The sequence below is a fragment of the Apus apus genome, chromosome 1 (assembly GCF_020740795.1).
Source record: "Apus apus isolate bApuApu2 chromosome 1, bApuApu2.pri.cur, whole genome shotgun sequence".
Taxonomy (NCBI): Eukaryota; Metazoa; Chordata; class Aves; order Apodiformes; family Apodidae; genus Apus; species Apus apus.
In genome coordinates this window covers 195538279-195553007 of record NC_067282.1, presented here as the reverse complement: position 1 = coordinate 195553007, position 14729 = coordinate 195538279, and the positions used below count along the sequence as shown (strand labels likewise).

Sequence of the window (14729 nt, the reverse complement as noted above, 5' to 3'; positions counted from 1 at the left end):
GAATCCCCTCAATGGAGGTCTGATTCTGCTGCATATTTGGAAAGAAATTTTATGTTATTAAGGTCCTAAGAGTGTTAAAGAGAATCTGCATCCAACTCACAGGATGGGACCCAACGTTAATGGGAACTGCTTCTTGTTTCCCTCTGTTGAAGACTGTCCTTTAAGTACCTTGTTCAAGCCTGTGCGGTGTTGCCAAGAAGACTTCCCTGACACGTTTCTCGTTGTGGTTTGCAGATATCCTGACAAGGGCTTTGATGATAATTACTGCCGCAATCCTGATGGCAAGCTGAGACCATGGTGCTACACTCTTGACCCTAACACCCCTTGGGAGTTCTGTGCAATTAAAACGTGTGGTGAGTTTAAGTAAAATTTATTACTTCCTTTTCCTTTCCAAAATCTGGACACATATAGTTCAAGTAGTATAGGACCACAGCTAGTTCATTCATTGCGCTTCCCTGAATTTAAAAACATAGCTTTCAAAGAGGATCTCCTATAAAGATATTATATTTAATCTGGACAGGAAATAGGAGAATTGTTTCTTGCCTACCACTGGAATACATGTATATCTTACATACAGAAAATTGCATTAAAATGTAGGAAAATCAAGAACTGAAAAAAATGAGGAAACATCACCATGAAGGTCTCATGTACAGTTTTAATTTGCCTGTGCTGGGTATCTGCATTACAGCTTGGGAGTAGGTGTATGCACACCTTCCCTACTCAGTGCTCTCTGTCAACAACTCTTCATTGCTTTGTTTTCCTTTTGCACATTGTGCAGTTCTAGACCACGATTCCTGCTCAATAATCAGCCTTGTGCTGAAGACAGAATTATTAATTTCCTCATGGGTTTTTCAGTGATATCCAGCACTCCAGTATCAAAGCACTCCACAGGCAATTAATTGATTTTCATCTATCAACTTCAAGATGGTGGCTTTTGTTATCCTCACTTCGCAGGCAAGGAATTGAATCAAAGTAGCATTAGGATATACAAATACTAGATGCCTACTTTGAGATGCTTTAGTTCAGAATGCTTTACAGCATTCTGTGGTATGAACTATCTTCAAAGCCCAGATCCTTCTATGTTTGGTGGTAGCTCTGACAGCTCTGTTCTACTGACAATAAGATTTTTTAAATAAGCAGTAGAGGGAAATGAGGAAGGTAAAACTATCAAACCTACTTTGAAAACTTGTGTAAAGTAATTGTTCTAGACTTGTTGGTGATGCTGGGGCTGAGGCAGATGCTAGAATTTAGTTTTGTTAGGATGTATTTGTCACGTTACAAAAGGGCTAAAATAATTTGGCAGAAATTAAACCCCCTTGCATTACAGCCGATCCTCAGATATCAGAGGGACTGGAGATGGCAGGGCTTAGTTTCTGAGTGATGCCCAAATCAATATTACTTGTCCAGTTGTGCCCAACACCTATGTTGGAGTACCACTGGTCCAGATGCACTGCTATCATCACACCACCTGCCTAGCTGCACACCACCTGAACCAGCACAGCCACACTCAAAGGGACCATACCTTTGGTCCGTATTCAGGGATGACACACTTGGTGAAGTCAAAGAATAGTATGATTTATTGAAGCAATTGATACATAAGTTATCTGGATTGCCAGTGATAAATTAGCTGACTACAAAGCAGGTGCAAATACCAAGAATATGAATAATACAGCCTGGCTACTAATGCATTAGTTAATAAGAATGAAGGAGAAAAGGAAAGAAAAGGAAAAAAAAAAAAAAAAAAAAGGAAAGATAAAGGGTAAAAAAAAGAGGAAGTTCTAAGGAGGTTTCTAAGTTTCTTGGGGTACAGTTGGCATAACTAAGTGTTTGAATCTTACCCAAAGGTGTCCCTATGGGAGGAAGAGAGGCTCAGCCCATTGACTGATCCCAGAAGTCAAGGGTAATCTTGCCAAAGGCCGGGCGATTGTACCTTCTCTGATGTTGATGACATGTTCCCTAATATTCTTCGCCTCTTTGGCCCTTTTTATAGGGTTATTATCTTACAGGTGGAGCTTGAGGGACTCTAGTCATGCCTACCTTTGTCATGATTGGTGTAAATTCTCTTGCTTTGCTTTTAAAGGTATAAACTAGAGAAAATTCAGGGCTCATGCTCATTGAGGGGTGGTCTCCTCCCAGGAGGCGGATAGCTTTTGGTAGCTTTTGTACTATTAAAATAATATTATAATGAGCAATGTTCACTAAGGATGGTCATTTGTCAGAAAAGTGGCAGATTTTTGGTGAAGGATATAAAATATGAGACTTATCAGTTCTGGGAGACCTTCGGATCCCCATGTTATTAAAAAGTCCAGCCATATTTTCTCCAAATGTGCAGCTTATTAGTCCCATGGTACCTTCACGTCCTCATGTTTACCAAAGACCTTCGCCGTGGTGTCTCCACTCTACCCTCTGTGCAGGTGTCCAAGCTTTCTTGATGTTGCTAACAACTAGAGTCAGCTGGGGAATTACCGCGGTACACTTCCTTGCACATTAGCTGCATCCCACTTTAAAGGATCTGTTAATTTTGTACCATTCCTCCAAAGATGAATATAGATTTAATTTGTAAATCACCTTTTCATGGATTAATGTTGAATCGGCAATTAAGTGAATGGCGTAAGATGTTTTCTCAGATCCAGGTGGTGGCCTTGGCTCCGCTTACCATCCTCTAAGCTGTAACTAAAACATAAAGCATTATCAGTCCTAGAAGCAGTGACTGAAAATATACTGTTCATTTCAGGAAGTGCAGCTACTTAGAATAAACTTAACTGAAAGGTAAATTACTAGAAAGAAAATTGGTTCCATCCTGGCTCGGACCAGGATCCACTTTCACCAATCATCCAGGAAACCGAGATTTGCATCCCTTAAACTCCTTGTCTCATTGACAGCTTGTGAGATCTGCGGGTGATAGTCTCCTCTCTTATCTCCCATACTTCTCATTGCCAGATCTGAGCTCTGTTTTTTTGCCTTCAGTGAGCCAAACACGTGAAATAATCAGTGTACAAGCATGATATTAAAGGCAGTCTCATAATACCTGGGCAGATTTTTTATTCTCTTTACTCAGATTCTTTATTTATAACATCTTGGGAATAAAGGCAATTTCTGAAAAAAAGGAATTACTTTGACTAATTCATTCTGTAGAAGTCTGTCAACATCATGTACCCCAGTTCTGTGGCAGACCTCTCAGGCATACAGTCAGAAAAAAGAAAACAGTATTTTTGGATTTGCCATGAAGTAGAGCAAAAAGAAGGTTCTAAAGCTGTTCAGTGAAATTCAGTGTCATGTTAGCTAATGAGAAAGTCAGTTTCTCTTAGATCTGCAGTTTTGGAAACTACAGTTTGCTTCGTTGTGCTGCTTCGATTTTGACAAAAAGAAAGTGTTTAAAAAATCCTCGAAACCCCACACTTGTGCTTTTCATCTAGCTCTAAGTGTCACTTCAGTAGGCTTATGTCATTGTAAAATTTATTTGGCTTTCTTGGGAGAAGAATAGAAGAGAATAAATTCTATTAAATTGAACAATAAATCCCACTTATAATAGGATTTATGTGAGAATTCAAAAAAGAGGGGAGCAAGAAAAATAATAATAAGCATAAAAGGATAATAAAAAGTCTATTTAATTTTCAGGGCTCTCTGTATGTTGTTGCTGTTGTTAAATGAAGCAAGATAAACCATTACCACGGCATCTAAAATCCAGATAGAATGGAGACAGTAGTGTATTTTATAGAAAGTCTGTTTCCATAATGCAATTCTGTATTTTTCTTATAATATTAACATATATGCTCAGGGTGGGTAGTGAAGGGGAATGAACAGGGAATGGTTCTGGAATGAACCTTTTTGTGGGAGCAGCTACTACCTAAAAAGGGAAACATGGGATTCTCCATCTTGGGATTCTTACCAAAACAAATTATAACATGTTTTCAGCATCCTCCACTAATAGTTCAGAATTTTATGACCTTGCATGTTCTAGGATTAGGCCAGTGTAGTGTGTTGGAGTGTCAGTTACTTTTATCAATTATTAGTCAATTGTTTGAAATCCAAAGGTGAAGTAGGAATCAGAGTGTTGAAGCACCTGTCCTATAAAGACAGGCTGAGTGACTTGGGATTGATTGGCCTGGAGAAGAGAAGGCTCTGAGGAGACCGTATAGAAGCATTCTGGTACCTGAAGGGGCTACCGAAAAGCTGGGAAGGGACTTTTTACCAGAGTGTGTAGTGATAGGACAAGGGGTGATGGCTTTAAAATGGGAGAGGGGAGATTTAGGTTAGACATTAGGAAGAAATTCTCTAGTGTGAGAGTGGTGAGACACTGACACAGGTTGCCCGGGGAAGTTGTGGAAGCCCCATCCCTGGAAGTGTTCAAGGCCTGGTTGAAGGGGGTGTTGGTGCAGGCTGGTCTAGTGGGAGGTGTCCCTGCCTATGACAGGGGCGTTTGAACTAGACAAGGTCCCTTCCAACCCAAACCATTCTATGGTTCTATGAATACTCTCAGTCTACTGATGCTCGGTAATTGAGCTTCACTATCATATGTCATTGTAAATCCAGTAGAAGGTACTTGAAATTAGCAAAACTATTCTGCTATAAAAAAGTGTGCTTAATTTTCTACTTCAGGCAATGGTTGTACTCAGGTTCTCTAGAGACAGAATGAGCTTCATAGGACTACTCCTTGTTTTGTGTCAGCCACCCATTAACTCACACCCATGTTGAAAGTCTTGCCTCTGAACTGCAGTACTAATTCATGTAGTTGTATTCAAAGTTACTGGTGATCTTTGACAATAAAGTTCAGTCTTTCTCCGTCATGAACACAATCTTGCTTAGCTCTATAAATGAACAATCTTTCAATTTTTTTTTTGTTATTTCTTGAAGTTAGGGATGGTTATTTTTCTGGGTTTTGTGGGGTTTTTTGTTAGTTTTTTGTTATTATTTTCTTAAGCTAAACTGTGCTTCTTACATTTCTCTAGTTATTAGATAATATGTGAATCATATCTAGCATACTAGAACTGTTATTTTCCCCTGGCAGAAGTGTTTTTATTACAAACAAAAAAAATATTCCTAAGTTACAGCTGAGTGTTTCACAAATGCAACTTTTATAAACCTTTATCCTTTGGCATTTCCTGAGCTGATGTGTCAGTGTTCTGAGGATTCACATCTGGTTTTGTTGGTCACGTAAGCTTACAGCCCATGCAACTTTCAGTATCTACAGTCTGGCCTAAGCTTTATAAAATACTGGGTGGGAGATTAGCAAACTACTGCAATGTTGCCTCTGTCTACCCAAGTCACAATTAGAATCCTGAAGACAAGGTAATAATAAAAATTAAATGTAGAAAGCCCCACAATGACTTTAATGTTGTGATGAAAGCCTTTTGTCTCATTTCTAGACAAAAGTTGACTGAATTACCTAGAAATTCTTTCTCTCATCTTCAGTTAGAAAGTATATTAAGATCAGTGGTAATTTCCCAGGCAAAACTATTTTCACTGAAGACTGTAGATCTTCGGAAATTCCTGAAGCAGTCTATATGAGGAAGAATACGAAACTAGTGGTCTTCAAAGTTTCTAATCCAGCAGATATTTTCAAAATGTGTTTAACACAGGCATATGGCATTGCCCTCTACATAAGATGTGCTGCTGCTCACTGCTTTTCTTTAAAATTCAGAGAGGGAATTTATTGCTGACATTACTGTTGTATCACCAGCTCAGTAACCAGAATACCAAAACAAGATATCGAAGCCCTGTTTTCAGTTTGCTGTCTTTCTTGAGGCACATAGAAAAACTGTTTTCCCACCTCCTAGCAGGGAGCCCAAAACACAAGGCCATGCTGAGCTTCAGTGGCTGCTCCATCTTCTGAGGCTGTGGCTGTGTGCGATCTCAGTACACTAAAAAGAGAACATCATGAGTTATATGTCTTTATAGCTTTGTGGTTTGGATTCTCACACAGGTTTTTAATTCCTTTGTTGAGGACTGTTTATATTTTTTACAAGAAATACTAATTAGAAAAAATGCTTTGCAAATCCAAGTCCTTGGAGCGCATACAGAAACGTAGGTGTCCTCTCTTTGGGGGAGTGACCACAAGGCAGCATGCTGCTTGTGGCTTTTGCTACATGTCATGAGTGCTAGTGTGCTCTATAGCCAAAATGCTGACAACAGCTCATATACAAAATTTTCGGCAAAAAAGTCAGTGGAAGGAAGCATTCAGAAAATAAATATGTTTTTAAGACTGAAGAGACAGGAGGGCATTGTAACTTTATTTCCAAGCACAGAAGGCAGCATAAAACATTGTGGCTTACAGCCAGGGCTGTGAGAAAGAGATGACAGGAGCAATTAGGGATTAGAGATGGCTCAAACTGCAAAAATTGGATCTGTATTAAGACTTCAGGGACCCCAGGATTGGTTTGAAGTTGCTCACATATGTGTCTGTGGTTTTGGCTTAAGACAATTTTTAGTTAGAAGAGAGGATAAAAGGACAACTATAACAGCAATAAAGACGTGTAGGATGAAATGAAGAAATGGAAGCAGTGACAGCAAATATGAAAAAAGGAAAATGACTGTTACTTTGGCATGAAGGATGATATGGACTACAGGGAAGACAGAAGTGGGGATCTAATACTCTCTTTAAAAAAAAATTAAAAAAGACAAAAGGATAGCTGCACTTCTGTGGATGAGCTGTACAGCTAAAAATTAACCATTGCAGTGAGCCTACAACTTTTGAGAAGGCAGAGTCACCATATATAGGATTGTTCATTGTTTAGAAGAAAAGATTTCAACTTCCTGTTTGAATGTGAAATTCTCATCAAAGAGTTATTTGTTGAATCATAGAATGTAAGCAAATAAAAGTACCACTCAATTTAAGCTTAATATTTATGTAAGATAAAGATGTTTATGGAAAGGAGGCAGTGAAAAGTGACTTATGTTCAGTAGTTGATAGGAAGCGTTACCTTCCATCTCACTTCACACAGAGGCATCACAGGTTCAAGCATCATTATGTATGCAATGGCCTAATCTATATTTCCTCAAAGAATCTCAGATCCTTTTCATCATTTCTATGATAGGTTTAAAAGTGAGACTTAACATTTCTGAGATCTGGATTTTTAATTTTTAATCTGGAGAGATCCAGATTTTTTATTATTATTTTTTTTTAATGGATTTAAACTGAACAATGTTTGGCTTTAAAGCCTACGTGTAGATATTAGAACTACCCTGAAAGATCCCTCTGTGCTTAAGGACAAATGAACTGTAGGTGTGCAGGTTTTAGGTGACAAAGAGATTTTCAGTACTGTGATTCTTGAGGTTGGATCTATGTTATTCCTTCACTTTCTCATATGTTTTTGATGAAATAAACCCCAAACACTAGAAATCAGTGGTGGTTTGGGTTGCTTTTTTGTTTTTGTTTATGTTTTTTGGTTGTGTTTGTTTGTTTCCATGCTTCATGCACTTTTAGATAGTCCATTGAAAGAAACGTAGAAAGAAAGCATCTGCCCCTATCATACTATCCAGAACTGTAGATTGTATTCCTTGAGGTAGGAATGTTTGGGGGCAGTGTAACTGAGCATGAGCAGCTTCTCCTCCTAACTGCACTCAAGTTTCTTACTGACATTTGCAGAAGTGTACTGAAGACCTTGCCGTCTTTAGAACACTTTCTTTACTGGATTAGGCACCATTCATCTTTTGAAATCTACTTTTTAAAATATTTTGTTTACAAATCAAGTCACATTTTCCTTTTGTTGACTGACAGATTAGGAAAGAAGTTGCAGCGATATAAGCAAAAGTAGTTGTTTTCCTGATTAAGTAATTCAGGACTGTGCTTCTTTTCCAATTGTCTTTTTTTCTGTGACATACATAGATAGTATTACCATGAAAGAACACAAATACTCCAGGAAAATCCCTACCTCCTTTTAAGTCAGTACGAGTTTCACCGTTGACCTAAAATTTTTGCTGAATTTTATTCTGGGTCATTGGGATTAAAGACAGAAATAGTACTTCAACTGGTTACTTCAGCTGTAGAATGACTCAAGGCCCCTGCTGATTCCCTCATGCTGGCATTACTGTGAGAACCAGAACTGAGAAGACTGTCTGCGGCTTTACACATGAAACTCTGGGTAATGTTTCATCTTTTTACTTAACCATCTATGAATACATGAACTGGCCTTTATTAATAAGGTTATGTATTTTGAAGTATCAAAATAGAGAGGGGTTTATGGAAAAAAGGAAACCTTTGCAGGATTGCACTTTGGTTGCGGACTTCAGAGTGAACATGTGAAGATGCGAGTGCTACTGACAGGAAATCCTGTAGCTCTCTAAATTGCATGGTTAATTTGAGTCATCCAGAACACAGAATATTACAACAAAGTCCAAAAGTCACAAAATACTGCTAGACAAATACCAAATTCTTCTGTTCATAATGAAGTCTCATACAGGAGTAAGAAATCATATTTAATTAATAAATCATAAATAATAGTTTTATGCAAGATGATTTTTTTTCTGATCTTCCTTTAACAGTACTATTATCTCGGTTGAGAACTTTAAAACCTGAACTGGAATTTAAAAAAAAAAAAAAAAAAAAAAGGAAAAAAAAAAAGGGTACTTCTAATATGAAATTGAAGTACCAGCCTGCATAGTAAGAATCAACAAAACCAGTACTGAATAGAGATGACTATTTAAGATCTACGCTTGGACAAAGTGGACACTTCTTAAAGTCTGAAAACTGCCTCATGGTCTGCAGAGCATCTCAAGCTTTTTGCATGTCTCAGTGTTCATCCAGCCCACCTTTCATTAATGTGAACAGGGAGTGTTCCCTTCCTGATCGTGGAAATCACCAGCTGAATGAAGGATGTCTTGAGCCTGTTTTCATAATTTTTGAGATTTCTTTGAGGCTCAAGAGCCAGAACGGGAGAGGTTGTTTCTGAGTGCAGAAGCCCTCAGAATTTCAGAATTAAATTTCAGAAATGTTTTGGAGACTCATCTGTCATGTTTGGGAAACAGATATTTATAGGGCAGTCTGTGGAAGATTCTGTGGACCTTTTCAAATTATATTATTGTTTTATTAAGTAAAATTAGTTACATTAAAATGTATTAATTAAAAATTAGATTTCTTAAATCAATGGTTGCATTAGTTATTTCATTTCAGGTATGTAGTTAAAAGAAAAAACAAACACACACAACATAAACACCAACCTAGTTACACTATGACTGAGTGCAGGATAAATGTACTACGTAGTTCATTTCAGTTTATATAGTAACTCCTTATGTATAAATAAGTTCTTTGCAATAGCTTGTATTAGGCTGACTTTTTATGCATGATTATTATTATTTAAGAAGACTGTTTGCTACAGCTATATAGTTGTTTGTTTATTTATTTACTTAGGAAATATTATGCAGCCAGAATGCCATATGTATGCTCAAATTTATAATAGTAGGCAACTTTATATTTTTTCCAACCTATACACCACATCTCTCTCATTTTTAATAAAAGCATTGCATATATTTTTTGAAAATACTAGTATGTATTTGAATGTGGCACAGCAATCTTCAGTCTAAGCTAGGAGCTATTTTAGAATACAATTCCAATCTCTATTTTTGTATTAGTGATCATAGAAAACTGAAATATGCAGCTCTGTATTTCTATTAGATGTACAAATTTGTCTTTTTGTTGTCTAGTTATTTTAAAAAGTGAATAATAATTACTAAAAATTGTAGTTTCTAGCTGCAAGCCTGTTTGATGAATCCAATAGAAAGGATGCATCTTCAGCCTGCAGGAGCCTTCTTGTCCTTTTGACTTTAGAACAAGCTTGGAATTCAGAATCCCACAGAAACAGGGTGACTCTGTAGACAGCTTCCCAAAGTGTCTTGGGAAGGTAGGACAGAAACATAATTTGACTGTGAAACACTGATGTAAAAACATCAACCAGATGAAGTGAAAAAGGAAAATTTTCTCCAGCATGGAGAAATGTATTATTCAACTGAACAACTTGATGTTATCATCTGACAGAGAAGTGATCTTTAATGTAGAAGATTAGACAGCAAATCAGCCTAACCCATCTGTTATGACATTTGGTTTCCTTACCATCCATATTCTCTACAAGTTCACGGAACTGGCTTAAGTTACCAGGAATGAACTATAGTATGGATAGCATACAAATACTGTTCTAATCACTGGATCATTTGAAGAAAACTGATTTCAAAACTTCATTAAAAGACTTATTGCTGGCAACTTATACTTTTAAGGTAATTAGTAAAATTAGCTTTGTGAACAATAGCAATTGCCAACAGATGGGCAGTTACTTACAAAAAAAATATGTTGGGAGCTTTTTGGGACATTGTAGAAGTGTTGCTTTTGCTGTAGTGTATTTAGTTTTGTACTACTTTGTATATATCTGATGCAATATCTGTGCCATTAATTTGTAATTATGAAAATTGCATAAGAAGTAAAAAGGGGACTTTCAAGTTATGTGAATGAGTCATTTCAAAAACCACTGTTTTTCTGAATTTAGTTCAAGACAACCCACACCATGGTGAATGCAGAGTATATCAACATCTGTGAAAGATCTTGAGTATGATGAATTTGTTAGTCTTTAAAACATTTGTCTCTCTGTAGAGAATACTGATCTTTGATTTCCAAAAGCTGGTCTTTTTTTCTTTCTTTTTCCCTCTAACTATATGAGGCATAAAAAGAGAGACTTCAAGGAGGATTTAGCACATTACTTTATAATAGGATTTATCTTTTTTTTTTTTCTTTCTTTCTTTCTTTTATCTGCTTCTTTATTTCCTCTGACTTAATATTCTGGGAATTATTTGGGGAAAAGCAATTGAATTTTAATCCTGAAAACACATATTAACATGTTTAACAGTGTGCACATGGGTGGTCACTCAGTTTTGTAAAACTAAGTGAAGGAGAAAATATTTACTGAACTGAAAAGTGTAACCAAGAATATCTACTGACCTTCAGTGGCATAGCATAGACCAGGTGTCTCACTAAACAAAAGCTCTTAAATGTAGATTCTTTGCCTGCAAGTGGATAAACTAGCATAAGATCCAACAACTATTTTGATTTCACAATATGTTGCATGTGAAGAGGAGAAAATAATTCTGTAAAAAGAGATCAGATTAGCAAGTACACCAAAGTGTTTCAATTACCAAGATTTGAACTGCAGTGTAAAGTTCAAACCTGAAAAACATCCTGAATCAGGCTCAGTCTTAAGAAAGTGAAGCAGCACTTCTTCTCTGGGTCTGCAGATGAAAGCATCGTGAACAGCACGGAGGCAGCAGCTGAGACAACAACATGCATTCAGGGACAGGGTGAGGGTTACCGTGGCACGGTCAACACCATATGGAGTGGAATCCAGTGCCAGCGGTGGGACTCCCAGTTTCCTCACCAACACAACATCACTCCTGAGAACTTCAAGTGCAAGTGAGTAGAGACATGCGGGTATTACTGCAGTGGGAAAAGAGCTTTGTTTTCAAATGTTTAGAAATTCATATCATCAAAGGAGATCGTAGGATCGCTGTCCCTGCTCTGCGACCTGATCCATTCACTCTACTTGCTGATCCTCAAAACCTTCTGAACATGGGAAGATCAGTTCTTCCAATCTCAACATATTAGTTCTAGATGAGCTTGTGTAAAAATGTAGAGATTATTATGAACTTTTTCTTCAAGCATGTATTCACCAATTTAAATGATTGAGAAGTGAATGGATGTTTTCCAGACTGGGATCTGAATCCCAGTAGTGCTGGTACATTACTACTGTGTTTCTTTCATGGAGGTAAGTACTTCTTCAGTTTAGTTGCTCACTTTAACTTAATATGTTCTAAACATTGCCTAAGTATAATCACCATGGCCATACTTGACATTTATAATACTTGACAGCACTTCTTTTCTTTTTCTGTCTCATTACTAAATCTACTTTCATGAATAGGACTTCTTTTACCAGAAGGGCCACTGGTTATCTAACCTTTCTGTACAGTTCATGTACTCTCAGAACATGAATAATCTACTTATTTTAGACAATTAATCATGTTCTTTCAGTCCTTTTTTTCACTGAGCATTAGAGGTAACCTAGCTGATCAGCATGGACCCAAAGTCTAGTTTTCTACTAAATGTCTTTATTGATCACTATTGATCTGAGCTTGTGCTGAAATTTAATTGTGTGGATCTTTCAAGGTAAAGAAAAAATTTCCATCTGAGCTTCGGTTAATGCTTGAGAGTGCACTGGTTATTCAGGCCAGTAGCTTGAGTAAAATCAACAGAACTGCTGGTACAACTGTTCAAAACTTGCATGAGTAAGAATTGGAGTATTAGGCCCATTCTTTCCATAGTTTATTATCAGTAAGTGCTGCAGATGGAAAAACACAGTGAAACATGGAGATGGACAGAACACGGCAAAAATTGTCAGGAAATGGGAAAATAAAACTTACATTTAAGAGTTTGACTATTTCATGCAAGCTGCAAGAGACATTTAAAGATGTTCCCTTGTGACTAACTTACTTTAAAGGTAACAGCTGCATAGAATTTCCACATGCATTTTTTTATATATTCCAAGATTCAGTTTCTTAAATGAATCACCGACAGTCTGCAGGACTGTTTCTCTAAATTTAGCAGAACCATTCAAAGTATAGGGAATTTTAAGTGCTTTGGTAATGTTTGTGTTTAAAAGCATTATAATGGATTACAGGTGTATCCAATGTCAACTTGCATGCAAATTTTGATTAAGAACGCTGAATAAAAATCAGCTATATTGAAAATATTGTTAATCTTCAATTGAAATCTTATATCCAGTCGAAACACAGCTCTATTGAAAATGAATTCCCATAACCATACTCTTTTTACAATTACTACATTTTTCTGGACAGTGTGTTCATAATGGGTTCTCATCTCTTTGCACTTGACACTGATCAGTGAGAGACAGAGCTTAAGGAGCCTATATTATTGCTAATTCATAATAAAAAGCAATAGAATGCATCAGTGGCTTGAGGTTATCCTTGCTGTGAGCTAAGGTATTTATTTTTATAGGGATTTGAGAGAGAACTACTGTCGAAATCCAGATGGATCTGAATCACCCTGGTGTTTTACCACTGACCCAAACATCCGTATTGGTTATTGCTCCCAGATTCCTAAGTGCGACGTATCAAGTGAACAAGGTAACAGAGGGAAGGCCGATAACGTGATTTTAAGTGAATGCTGCACTGTTCCAAAAGACAGATAAGCAGGCTGGAAAGCTGGAGAAGCTGGTCTCAGTACATCTGTACTACATCTGTGTACTTCCACTTTGGCTTTATTTGCATACTTGGGATTCATCATGGTGTAAATGAGACTCTTCCCAGTTCATGTTTCGATTCCAGCAGCAAAGATTTATTATTGGATCTGATTTTAGATGAGGTGAATCTGTGTGACATTTTATATTAAATGGAGATCAGGTCTACTGTGTTACCCTTAGCATGAAAGGCCTTTTTCCAGAGCTCAGATTATTTCCTTCGTTCACAGTCTTTTTATAATTGCATATTAGGCCACCAAAGGCAATTTTTAAAATTTATTTTTTCCATATACTCCCTTGTCTAAAAGGAGTTGAGCTGAAAAAAATGTGACTTTCCATTTAGCCTCTTAGCTTCAAGCTGTTACCTTTGCCTTTATAGTCCACTCTGAGTTTTAATTCAAATGTTATTTTTCCCATGACATCTGTGTATGACTCTAAGGAGTTATTATTGCATCTTGAGAGCTGATGTCAGTCATTGCATAAAATGAGGCTAAACCCTCAGACTTACAACCCTACATCAAGGTGCATTAAGATCTCCATCTTTAAATTTTAGCAGTTTTTTTCTCTTAAAGTTTGAAAGAATTGCAGTTGCAAGACCTTGGTTTGATAAAGGACTAAATTTTGACTTTCAATCTCTGTTTTTTGTAAAGTATCAGTTATAAAAAAGTAAAAATACTGATGAATATGAAATGAAATGCTTTATAAAGATGCCTTTATAGCAGTGATTATTTTAAATGATCCTCTTGAAAAGTCTCAAGGAGGCTTGTGATAAAAACTTATGAATCAAACATGACTCCTGCTGGAGTGAACAAGCAAGTTTTTGAATTACATTAAAATTAAAGTCGTGTTGATTTTTTTATTTTGCCAAAGTAGAACTAAAGTCTAGAATTATATACAGTTGCCAGTATCCAGAATCAACACAAAGGTAAGTTGTTTCAAATATGCTAAGAGCACCTGTTTTTTGAGGAGGGAGAATTAAGGTAGCATTTTCGCTTTGTTTTGTATAAAACAGCTCCTGACAACTTTTAGAATATTCTGTGTGACCCTTCTAAATTAACCATGAACTATTTATGAGAAAAAATTTCCTGGTTTATCTAAGTCAAACAAAATTTAAAAGGCTTCTGTGTTGAGAATGAAAGCCTCAAGCAGGAGACTATATATATAAATTTGAAAATGTACTCCCATTTTCTTTCCAATTTGATTTAAACAGTTGTCTGACTTATACTCTGTAGTGTTTGCTAAATATAACATTTATCTTTTCCTACTTGGTTACTGATGGAAAGGAAAACTTTTCTTCTCAATGTTTCACAATCACCTTCCACCTCCTTTTGTCTCAACATTCTTATTCAGATTGTTATCGTGGCAATGGCAAGAGTTACATGGGGAATCTGTCCAAGACGAGATTTGGGCTAACTTGCTCCACATGGGACAAGAACATCGAAGACTTACGTAGGTGTGTACACATGAAACAGGAAGATATGGTTCAGTGAGTCCTGAATA

The 14729-nt window shown here is 36.8% G+C and overlaps 1 protein-coding gene across 2 annotated transcripts in view; it reads left to right on the top strand.

The window, feature by feature from the left end:
• The window catches only part of HGF (hepatocyte growth factor), a 59404-nt gene that overhangs the window by 27306 nt on the left and 17369 nt on the right, over nucleotides 1-14729 (top strand). For both annotated transcript variants that reach the window (XM_051607925.1, XM_051607924.1), the window contains exons 7-10: nucleotides 235-353; nucleotides 11215-11389; nucleotides 12989-13116; nucleotides 14580-14682. In XM_051607925.1, the coding sequence (XP_051463885.1) occupies nucleotides 235-353; nucleotides 11215-11389; nucleotides 12989-13116; nucleotides 14580-14682 (525 nt within the window). The remainder of the gene's footprint in view (nucleotides 1-234; nucleotides 354-11214; nucleotides 11390-12988; nucleotides 13117-14579; nucleotides 14683-14729) is intronic.